General features: G+C 33.1%; 1 protein-coding gene across 2 annotated transcripts; it reads right to left on the reverse strand.

Moving 5' to 3' along the window:
• Window positions 1-350: 350 nt before the first annotated feature.
• On the reverse strand, window positions 351-1,868 carry LOC149190909 (agamous-like MADS-box protein AGL11). 2 transcript variants are annotated; one of them, XM_089413466.1, is made up of 6 exons: window positions 1,491-1,868; window positions 1,310-1,359; window positions 1,077-1,176; window positions 929-970; window positions 747-788; window positions 351-656 (listed from the first exon to the last, which is right to left on the reverse strand). In XM_089413466.1, the coding sequence occupies exons 1-6, from the start codon at window positions 1,653-1,655 to the stop codon at window positions 528-530; spliced, it is 528 nt and encodes a 175-aa protein (XP_089269592.1). In that variant the 5' UTR covers window positions 1,656-1,868; the 3' UTR covers window positions 351-527. The 2 variants fall into 2 exon arrangements, with proteins under 2 accessions (XP_089269592.1, XP_089269593.1); XM_089413467.1 differs by having other exon boundaries at window positions 356-663; window positions 1,491-1,644.
• Window positions 1,869-12,226: the final 10,358 nt, after the last annotated feature.

A 12,226-nucleotide genomic window follows, 5' to 3' on the forward strand; every position in this document is an offset into this window, starting at 1 on the left:
AATTTTTAATCTTTGAATATTATTAGTTATCGAATTCATCCATTCACTAATTATTATGTTATAATAAACTTTGATACACAAACATTTATTACTTATATTTATTTTATTAAAAAACACATTTATTACTTATATTTATTTTATTAAAGAACATAAAAGAATTTGGTTTCATAAAAATGAGAAAACATGGTATACATTTTTATATATTAATTACAAATTAAATAAAAAATATATATTTATTTAAATTTAATTATTATTAAAGTATTATAATTTCAATTTTCATAAAATTTCCATAACATACCTATCATATTTAAATATAACCATAATATACGACTTTGTTGAAATAGACTTCAATGATAAAAATCATAGGAGACCTTAGATACATAATCAGGATATAACAAAATTAAATAAACAGAGCTTCTATTTAAATAGAATAGAAGCACAACTTTTGTTACAGTTTTACATCGGAGAAGAGTGAAACTTCAAAACAACTAACATTCCTCTCGACGTGGAACGAGAAATTGAGACATTTAAATCTTCTTATTGACGTTCTTGAATTGCATCAACCAAATTTCATTGAAGCAGATATTGGGTCTCAAATCGAGGGGGTGCCTCGTTATAGATATGCGGTGTAATACTAGCATTTTCACATTGGCACTCTGCAATCTTGAAAAACAATATGTAGTTTAATATTAAACATTGTATATAAGTTTAGAGATTCAACCAATCATAATAGTATTATGATATACCTTGTTACGTAGGAAATTGTTTTGAACCAGTAATACTTCTCCCTACAAATCATAAAATGTCATGGCTTAAATAAAACTTTATTTAAAAAATCAAAACGCTGCTTGAATAGAATAAATCACACGAAAGCACAAAAATATAAGTTATGATTTTAAAAATTGATTTTGTTAGAGCTGTATCGTACCCTTTCCCGCAAAGCCTTCAGTTCTTGATGTAGTATTTCATCCTGATCATTTGAAAAAATAAAAAATAAAAGCTAATAAACTATATAATTTAGAGTAATAATGAATCTTAACATAAAATAATATCAAAACAAACAAATAAAATATTACCTTTCTAGATCGAACGCTCTGAATTCCCCTTTCAATCTGAGCTTCAAGTAGGTCAAGTTCCTCCAGACTTAAAGCTGAGAGATTATCTCCCATCAAGTTCCTATATAGATATCATCAAAACATCGAAATAATGGGAAACTAATAATATCTTTTTAATAAATTTTAAGCCATTAAATTAAAATATTATGCAGATGCTTAATTTGAATATCAGCTCTAACTAAATAAATACGAACCTGTTAACTTTTGTTAGAGTGTCAATTTCCTGTCTTAGATTTTCGCAATTCTGTAAACGCGAAGATGGTGTTAGTAAAATAATCATCATCATTTAACCCTTATATATATTTTTTAACAGATTAGACTCTCTCTATATATATGTATATGGCATACCAAAAAAATTATTTTGAAGGATAATACCTTCGATGGGGTACTTGTTTCCCATCGCATGTCCTTTGCACATACTTTCCTGTATCTCTCAATAGTTCTATTAACACTTTCAAACAAAACATCATCAAATTTAATCACTACGCATTTAAATAAATTTAGAATTCTTTCATGTAAAAAAATAAAAATAAGAATCATGATTTAGTTGGTTATGAGATTTGATATTGTAGCATATATCTTGAAATTAAGTTCTACTTTGAATGTATGCAAAATAAGTTATTTTTATCCCCAATCCGCATTCCATGTTACTTAGCGCGAGATAACATCCAATATCAAAATAATAAAATACTTAGATTAACAAAAGAAAAAACCTCTACTTAATTAGTTTGCTATAACCCAAGTAATGAATAATTAGAGGATGAGGTAGGCTTAATGTGGTGAGATGTTTTCACATGAGTTACCTCCAAATAAATAATAAATAACATTTTTACATTACCAAAAATTAAACAAAAAATATATAATTAAATATGTACATATGGCTGGAAAATATTTTAAAAAACAAATTATTATAACTTTCTCTTAAATTGATTTACTAGTATTAAGAAATATTTTAATTTATAATTTGTTTATTAGTTAATATGAAATAATTAATACATGACATAAATTTAAATGATAAAAATAAGTAAATATTAAGAATTTTTTTTTAATTGGTTAAAAGTTTTGGGTTTAAATTAGTTATATCTTTGTGTTAGTCAAAAAACTAGAGATTCTTTTGATCTTCTAAATTAAGTTAACCATCTTCTTTTAATATCTTAACTTTTTTCTGTCTAATTATTTCTGTGTATCCATATTACCTTTAAATTTAAATTTAAATCCAGTAATATTTTAAATATTATTAATACCTACCAAATGACATATTCTTATATTTTTCCTAGTAACCTAGCCAAGATGTGTTATCTTAATGCTATGGTGCTTAAACAATTGTGGGGAGCCTCTTTCTATCATGTTGCTTAACTGGGGCTTATACATTAAGTTGCATAACCATGACCATATACTCTATTCATATACTTTCTTCTATGAGAAACATAAATAAAGTTGAACATTACCATTATCAGTTTTACCTAATCACTACTTATAGTAAACTACCACTCACTGTTCTCCTAGGTCTTTGTTAGTTTTTATACCCTGTCAACGCTACCGATACAAATTAGGGGCTTTCTAACAAAACACTACCTCCTAAAACCACGTACTAAATAGATGGGTGATCATGTATCCATTGTTTAATATTTTTAATCGTGTAGCTATAATCTTAAAAGGTTTTAAACCTTCTACTAAATCGATTTTGAATCTTTAATAACATTTAAATATTTTATTTGTTGAATTGAGGCTTCTGTGATCCATATCAAGTTATGAGAAGATTTTTCGGCGTAAGTCACATTATGATACATTTGTTGGCGCGTTTCGAACCAACAAGTGTGGTTCATTGTGAAGACCACACTCGTTGGTTCGAAACGCGTCGACAAATGTATCATAATGTGATTTACGCAGAAAAATCTTCTCATAAATATTTTATTTTCAAATATGATAATATAAAAGTATATAAATTTAATTTATTATGGGTGGTTTATATTCGAATTAGGTTGGAGGAATTTCAAAATTTTAAATGACTAAAATTTAATAATCTAGGAATATTTTTCAACTAATACATAATCGAACTGATAGTATATGGGTTTTCACTTTCTTTAGTCTACTCCTAAAAGTGGTTGGCTTTATAATTTATTAAAAATTTATTCATCAAACCTTATTGAAATTCCCTCTAAGTGGCCCTTGAACTACTGAAACGACTCCCACTCATATTCCTATTGTTTCCCTTGCGTTGTAAGTGGCGGCGTCTCTGATGTCATTCTCCAAAAAGATATTTAATATTCTCCTCGTCTCCTCGTAGATGAGTCTGCTAATACACATAACACCTCCTCTCCTGGAAGGATATCTGATAATAGGCTTGGTTATGCCTTGAATGTTATCTCTCATCACCTTCTCTCAGAACTTTCCCTTACTTCTTCGCTCTTCCTTTTTTGAAACCTTTCATACTCTTGCCGTGACTAGACATTGGGTGAGAAGGGTTAAAAATATGGAAATTACACTTTCAATGTATATCAACCACATTTACTAATGTAATTATCAGCACCATTTACTAATGTAGTTATGCTAGTATACAACATGTGAACTTTTTTTTATTTAGCTTGAACAATAATATTATTTAAATAAATAATATTTTTATTATTATAATATATTTTATTAACCAATGAAATTTCTATATAACCGACATCATTAAAATATTCAATTTTTATTACCCAAAAAGTTATCGATGGTTTATGGATATTATAAGGATGGAAAGCTTCACAATTATGTGTAATTAGATATTGTTGCGGTGGTGGTGACAGGGATAATAAACTTCCGCTGAAATTTATATAGCCTATTGGAACCTAAAAATTAAGAGATTAATGGGAAATTTTGAACATTTTATTTCTATGCTGTAGTAAGCGAAGCATATCAAAATTGTTGAGCATTGACAATAGACAATAGCACTTGGACCAAATTGTGATTCATTTCATTGGAAAAATAAACAGTGACACCATTTGTCAATCTAGATTCTCTAGAACCATTGTTGATATGTAGTTTTTGTTTGAGTAAATAATATGTATAAAGAATATACCACTAATTTTGAGCAATAAAGCACAATATATTATATTGATAAAATGATATTACGTATTTACATGAAGTGTTGTCTCAAGGTAGGGAAACTATCTTGAACACAATTAGTTGGTTGAGAGAATATCTCAACCACACACCAATCTATGAATCAACTAGATCTAAACAACTAGAGAATAGGAACAACCTCCTTTACATAAGAATCACAATTGAGACAAGTAGGAATTATATTTTCAAGTCACCCCCTTAATGACTACTTATCCTGACCTTAATCAACGAAGATCTACATCTCATCCAATCTGATCCAATCTAGTCCAATCTAGTAATTCCACCTTGTACCATCTTCATGAAATTGTCGATATCCATATAAATGAACAACCATCTACTGAAATGCATGGGTTCCCAACCGCTGCAACCTCCAGTCTACTAGGAATTATGTCACATACATAGTTCATCCAACCTCTTAATGAACCACCCCTAAATATAAAATTTCACCTCATGGAGTTTATAACCAATACGGTCCATCCAAGTGCATCCATCCCACATGACACACTCTTTCAGGGTGTTAAAAACTGTCTATCAGAGGGAACCCATAACAATGGGGTATGCATGCCTCTCCGGGTTTTACAGCCGGTACATAAAACATTTTAAGGACCACAACGAACCATTATAAGAAAATATATGACATATAAATTTGCTATCTTTACAATGTGTGACTCACACTTTATCACGGTCATGAATATATTCCACAAACTCACACAAAATTTAACTCCATTGTCCATCATCCTTTAATCTTTGAAGCAGCTCCTTTAATTGCATCTTCGGTGTCATGTCATCATCATATCGTAGAAATTTGTGTATTGTTGGAATGACCAGTTCCAACACATTCAGAATTGTGACAATAGTTGGTCAGGGCAATGTTACTTCAACAACAACCAGAAATACCATGACACAACATACTTATTATCAAAATCAACATTATTAGCCCCAAACTCCTACATTCCAACTTAATCGGACATTGCTGACACCTTTATGATTTGACCAACAATTTCCAACTACCCATTTAAATTTTGTGCATCTCGAGCATCTTCAAGTTTTTCATACCAATTTAAAAACTGAAATAGAAAATTAAGTTTTCCTATGGAGTTTCATGTTATAAATCCATCCACGCAATCAATATATTTTTCAGATTGGTAAAAATATTTAAAATCACAATACCATTGATCACACAACCTTCGCAATTGTTTCCAACTTTGAATGCCATTGGATGCAACCTCTAGCACCTCGTTTTTTTGACAACCAGTTATATCTAACAACGCCCAGCCTCCACAACAATCTGATGCATACTTAATGCCCATGGAGGTCCACCTACGCAGATCAACGAGCCCTCCTTAGCAGCCATGCTTCGGATTTGCAATCACGCTCCGCACCCAACGCTGATTACACCACAATTGCAGTACAACAATCCAAATCATGTGCGACAGTCAGCAGCTCCACACTCAAGCACTTACAAGGAGATATTTTCCCACAGAACCATGTCTATGTATGACAAAGAAACATTGTCCACGATGATGATGGGGATGCAGCCCAGGGCCATGAATTCCACTATGCAGGGGCTCCACGGTGTGAAGACCCCACTATAGGTTCTCTAGCTACTACTATACTCATTCAAATAAATTTTGCTAATTTTTATAACAAGGAATATTTTAGGGTTATAACATTTTGTAAGCATGAACATAAATTAATTTAATCTACAACATGTATAACAATTTATCTGCAACATGTATAACTTGTAATAATTTACATAACTAAAACTGATAATACATGTTCCAATAGCTTAGTTGAGATGATCCTAAGCTCCATGCTCCTCTTGACAACCCGACTGGATTTGCCTCCCAGCCAACTAGGAAGTAATTCCTAGCCTAGGAAACCTCCACAGGTTCCCTAGCCCTCTGAGCCCAAGTCCAACCAGATGTAGTGTGCCCAAGTTTTTGCAAACACTCTCCAGATCCAAGTTTGATCTCCCTCCTCTTTCTCCACATCCCTCCTCCAAAACAAAATCCTCCCAAACAGAACCAAACCAAAACCAAGACCAAGGATCCCCCCTCCTCACATCATCCTTCCCCTTTTATGCATCCTTCTCTTCTCCACCTCAACCACCTGTCATTAATGTCATAACTACCCCCTCATCCTTACATTTGACTTTTCTTACCATATCTTCTCCCAAGTAAATTTGAGAGGACATTTTGGGGATGAGATATGAATATATAATTTGGTAATTAATTTGAGAGGACCATATCTTCTCCTATGTAAATTTGAGAGGACATTTTGGGAATGAGATATGAATATATCATTTGGTAATTAATTAGAGAGGACCATATCTTCTCCCAAGTAAATTTGAGAGGACATTTTGGGGATGAGATATGAATATATAATTTGGTAATTAATTGGAGAGGACCATATCTTCTCCCAAGTAAATTTGAGAGAACATTTTGGGGATGAGATATGAACATATAATTTTCTAATTAATTGGAGAGCACCATATCTTCTCCCAAGTAAATTTGAGAGAACATTTTGGGGATGAGATATGAATATATTATTTAGTAATTAATTGGAGAGGACCATATCTTCTCCAAAGTAAATTTGAGAGTACATTTTGGGGATATGGATATTTAAATTGGAATAAGTGGAAGGATACCATATCCTATAAAAATTTAAATTTGACGAGGTAAGTTGGGAATTGAATAATAATAAAATTTATGTCAGTAATAAATTTACAGTTTAACCAATGTAGGTATGTGCCAATATTTCTTGATAATTATAAGTCAATATTTTCAGGTAATTTAAATACTAGTAAAATTTTGCATGATAAGGTTAAGTAGGGCATTACATAGGGTGACCACCTCAATGCGGAGAGGCAGAAAACTAAGTGTGGGATTTCTGGGTGGTACCCCTAAAAAATATTGATCATAAAAATTCTCCAAAACACATGCGGCAATTGCGTCTGCATTGAACTCCAATAATGGTTGGTCAATGCAAAACCAACAACACCATCTCACAAGATTCCTCAATAAAAACACTTGACAATGTAATCTGCCACATGTGGGCAGGAGACCCTCGATCACTGGTTATTCACTAGAATACACCATATGTTGCTAAACAAAGTCCTGAGTGCTTCGGGTTTAAAAGTCTTGAGTTTTGGATAGTGATCTCTACCTAGAACTCGCTCAGACCCTTGCTACTCTCATTTTCTACCTCCATCCGCTTCAAGGCAATCTTGGTGTCATCGTGCAACTCCCCCTTGTATACCACAAATGAATGGGAAGAGCTGCTACCACCTTCTCTTTTCTCACATACACCGTAGGCTTCATAGTGTGCATTCCTCCAAGGTACTACAATGCTAACTATTGTTGACCCCCAAGCGAGACCTTCTGTGACTGAATTACGCCCACGCTCGCTGACTCTGCCACTGCAAATGAATTGTCCTGCTCAATCTAAAAGAAACACCTCATAGCTCGATCCCACAGCTCTCACAGCATTCCAAATCTTTGAGAAGCTAGGAGATGCAATATTCACCTTCACATTGACAACAATCACTAACACAACAATCACTCACACACATCTTCTCTGGTCTTAGCAGTCACTCAACTGATCATGCAATCTCAACCATAAACTTAATCACGTGATATGCTTCCATTCCCACTACACCAATTTTGACTTTGCGGTCTTTGTAAACATAGATTTATTTCTCTGCAAATCCTCCTCAGATCCAGTGACAGAGATGCGACGTGCATACCACTTAAGATCAACCAATTTATGATTAGCCACAGGTTTCAATAGATGATGGAAAAACATACAAATTCACCAAACTCTGTGTTTCCCTCGGCCCACAAGGGGTCAAGGCGAAGGCTCAAACGGGCTTGGATACCAACTTAAAATTATACACACTATTAAAAACTAATATATATATTAGTTTTTAATATTAATATTAACTTAGATTTTAGTTTAAAGTTTTTATTTTATAAATATTAATTAAATGATATTAATTTAAAATTAAAATTAAAATTAGGTTTCATTTTAAATCTCTCTGGCCGACCTGTGCTGTTCCTTTAACTTTCATCCCTCATGAGTATTTATTTCCTTCATCTGGCTCTTCTTTTTATCATCTTTCTCTTATCATCTTTCTCTGTTCCCTGATGATGGATCCCATTTGGGATTCGAAACGTTGGTGTATAAATTCTTCAACTGTGGATTCTCCGGTCAAAAATACAAAAAGCACAAACCACAGATCTCTGAAATCCATATACACACTATATTATTGATAAAATGATATTACATATATACATGAAGTGTTGTTTCAAGATAGAGAAATTGTGTTGGATACATAATCAATTGGTTGAGAGAATATCTCAACCACACACCAATCTAGCAATCAACTAGATCTAAACAACTAGAGAATAAGAAAAGAGTCGTTCATATAGAAAGAATCATAACTGAAAGAATCACAACTAAAACAAATAAGAACTATATTTTTAATTTTTGGCAATCCAGATTCTCTAAAACTATTGATATATAGTTTGTGCCTGAATAAATAATATGTATAAAAAATATCCCACTAATCTTGTGCAATAAAACAAACCTTGTCGTATGTAAATCTGTGTGTTCAATTCTTTTTCTTTAACACTTGTTTGCAACCTCAGTACAACAAATGGTATCAGATCCAAATCTTGATCCGAGGCGTCCACATAGCCAAGGATTGAAGTTTTTTCTTGGGCCCACCTTCCTATCCGAGTAACAAGTACACTCTAAGTTGTTTGGACAATTCCATTCCTCAAAAGGAGTTATATTTACGCTACGACAAAAGGAAATCAGATCACCTTATCAAGTAACGTGATATGATATGCAACGGGAACGTAATATTATTGGTTACGGTTACGACGAATTTGGTAAAGATGGTACTGAGATGAAGGAAAAAATATATGATAACTCCATATACATATTTGTATAGAAGGATTTTGATGCTACTGAACACGAGTATTTGAACTGGTCATTGAGCAATTTTAATGTCGTCCGGCGTCAAAAAGTCGACGGGTTATTTATAGAGGAGAATGGACTATGAGCTATGGCCTTTCTATTTGGTAATGGACCAAGTATTTTGACTGAAGGGTGAATGGTTTCGGCTGGTCATGAGGGCTACGTCGGTATGCATGGACCAAAGGGTGTGCCCAGTTGAGTATACGGGTGATATGTTTTGAACTGAGTATATCGATAGCTCAAATGGTCATGAGTGGTGACCCAATCATGTTGTGTATTCGTACATAAAGAATGTTAGGGTACTAAATTTTGCGTTTTTTTTAAAGCAAAATATGCCAGGTATTTGTTTTTGTTTTCGCTTTTTTTGTCCCACAAAATACGATATGTATGTGATTTTGTTAGTTAGATTGAGCACTAACCTAATTTGTAAGTGTCCAAAGGACTTATGTGTAGAGTATGGTGAAGATATTCAATACAAATTTTGAGGTGGAGAAATTAAATGGGAAGAATAGCTTCGAGCTGTGGAAGTTCAAGATGATGGAGTTGTTGAGTAACAAGGCTTGCACAAGGTTTTGGATGGAAAGAGAAAGAAACTAGTGGCTATGTTTAATGAAAAATGGAAATATTTATATGTGAGAGCCCTCAACATTCTATGTTTGTGCTTGATAGAAGATGTCCATTTTATTATTATTGAAGAGGAAATAGTTTTGGACTTATCAAGTAGATTGGAGAGCCTATTTATGAGAAAATCCTTAACAAAATGAATCAACTAGAAGAGGAAACTCTGAAGTAAAGAGACTAAAGAAGGTACCAAAATTTTTGATCATTTGAATGTTTTCATACACTTATATGCTAGAAACCTTTACAAATTGGAAGAAACACCCAAATAAATAAGTAAATAGTAACATTTGAAAAAAGAAATGTGGAATAGTCCCACATACCTAGAAAAAGTTCTTAAAGATTACAAGAGAAGATTGGTTTGCTAGCTCAATAAATCATTATATGGTCCATGGTAATTTACAATGAATTTGACTTAATTATCCATGGTAATTTCACAATAAATGTATGCGATAAAATACTTCACATGCAGCAGGTGTTGGAACACTACTAGTGAATAGAACAGTTACACCATTTGGTCTGAATTTTCTTTTCAATTTTGGCACTTGCGGGTAAATATATTTAAAGAAATTTGCCATAATTTTATATATTAATTTGATATACATTTTGATGGTAATTTTATAATTAAATTATTTTTGTTATGTATGTCAAAAATTAAATATTTATATTATATAGAAAAATATACCGCTTATCGCGAGGAAATGTAAAATGAATTATTCTTATTTATAACGGCAGAAAATATGGCTTACATCCTGTTGTCTGCATACTAAATTAGACAGGTTGGCGAACAGCAGAGGACATTCAATTTGCAACTTTCGGTAACTCGACAGCCTATATACTTCATCTTATATAATCTTAGTGTGCATAACTAGAACATAAGAACCTGGCTGTCTTATATTTCTGCTGGTACTGTATCATCAACCCAGAGTAGCTTGTTAACACAGAAGCTAAGCCAGAGTACTCCTCAAAGCAGCATGGATGCCAGGCTAACTAGATCCAAGTTCGTCCATGATGTCGAATTGAAGCGAGGAATGGACCAAGCTGTTATGCCAAAGTGTGTATGGTACCTCGAGGCCTGAATTTAAATAAATGAATCCGTACGTCAATTAATTATAGCTTCGGCTTTCTTTTTAATTTGCATAAGGAACGGTTGAAAAAAGAGATATGAAGTTCACTCTCGCTAATCCAATTAAATAGAGCTAGACACTTTACTTTTAAGCTTATACATGATCACGTCATCATGTCATAAATTTTTCTCACAATTAATATCCTTCTTCATTGATAATATTTAACTTCGTATTTTAGAAATATTTTAATATTTCAAAAATTTAAATCGTTTAACCTAGCTCCTCTGCCTCATACACAAATATGGGAGAAAGTCTGAGTACGAACATTTGTCGAGATGGATGGCCGAAATTCTGAGTGCGACCATGAATATGCCCCTCCAGATACACCATGGATGGAGGCCTAAATTCTGAGTGTGACCATGAATATGCCCCTCCAGATACACCATGGATGCAGCAATGGTAATAGCAACGTAGGCCACCGAAATCAGACGTCGATGCGAGGAATCATTCATCTCTTACGATGCCTCGACGCGTATTCAAGCTGTTAGTCCCCATCTTCTGCACGGGACAACACCCATAGCAATTTCTAATTTTCTAGAGCAACCGTCAACCTAGCGCTCGAGTGTGGCAGAGTTGTGCTTATAACCACAAATTAAATAACAATTAAAGATGAATCATATTGGTCGGTTCAAAAGAGTAGATGAGATTTTATTTTATGTGATTTTTAAAGATGAATCATATTGGTCTGTTCAAAAAGAGTAGGTGAAATTTTATTTTATGTGATTTACTGTTACAATTAATCAATTGATGTTTTTCATCATCCCTGTTCTCAACTTCTTCCCATGATTCCGACATCATCACTGTAGCCTTGATGAAGGAAATCGTCACATTTATATTCATTGATGATTTGAGCATCCTTCCAGTTTCCACCATTACCGACGTGATTCTCCTGAATCAACTGCAATTGTAAAACCCAAGTGAAAGAATCAACTGCAATTGTAAAACCAAAGTAATATACCATCTTTTCATCACGTTTTACTATGATATAAAGAAGATTAGTACTGTGATAGACGTTAGATTGATATCCTGTGGACTTATTGCGATCGTCTTCCATGATGGTTTGCCTCCCAATCTTCATCGACCTTCGGGGATTAATGTAGGTTTGGGTTTGATTATAAGGTTATAATGAAACGCTTTGGCTTTAATGGCCGGTATTATTCCATTGAATAAACCATGGGGATGGATGTCAGATAGTTTCGATTGAAAGATTATTATGAAACACTTTTATTGTAAAACGCTTTAACTTCAATGGCCCATATTATTCCACTGTATTCGTTT

The sequence above is a fragment of the Pinus tabuliformis genome, chromosome 3_1 (assembly GCF_031772625.1).
Source record: "Pinus tabuliformis cultivar Carrire ecotype Pingquan chromosome 3_1, CPIR1, whole genome shotgun sequence".
NCBI classification, from domain to species: Eukaryota; Viridiplantae; Streptophyta; class Pinopsida; order Pinales; family Pinaceae; genus Pinus; species Pinus tabuliformis.

Excerpts from the sequence above, each read along its gene's own strand:
- LOC149190909 (XM_089413466.1), bottom strand. The coding sequence starts at position 1,655 with ATGATTCTTATTTTTATTTTTTTACATGAAAGAATTCTAAATTTATTT. Across the intron at positions 1,360-1,490 it reads AAACAAGTACCCCATCGAAG|AATTGCGAAAATCTAAGACA; the intron begins GTATTATCCTTC and ends TCGCGTTTACAG. Across the intron at positions 971-1,076 it reads AGAGCGTTCGATCTAGAAAG|GATGAAATACTACATCAAGA; the intron begins GTAATATTTTAT and ends TCAAATGATCAG.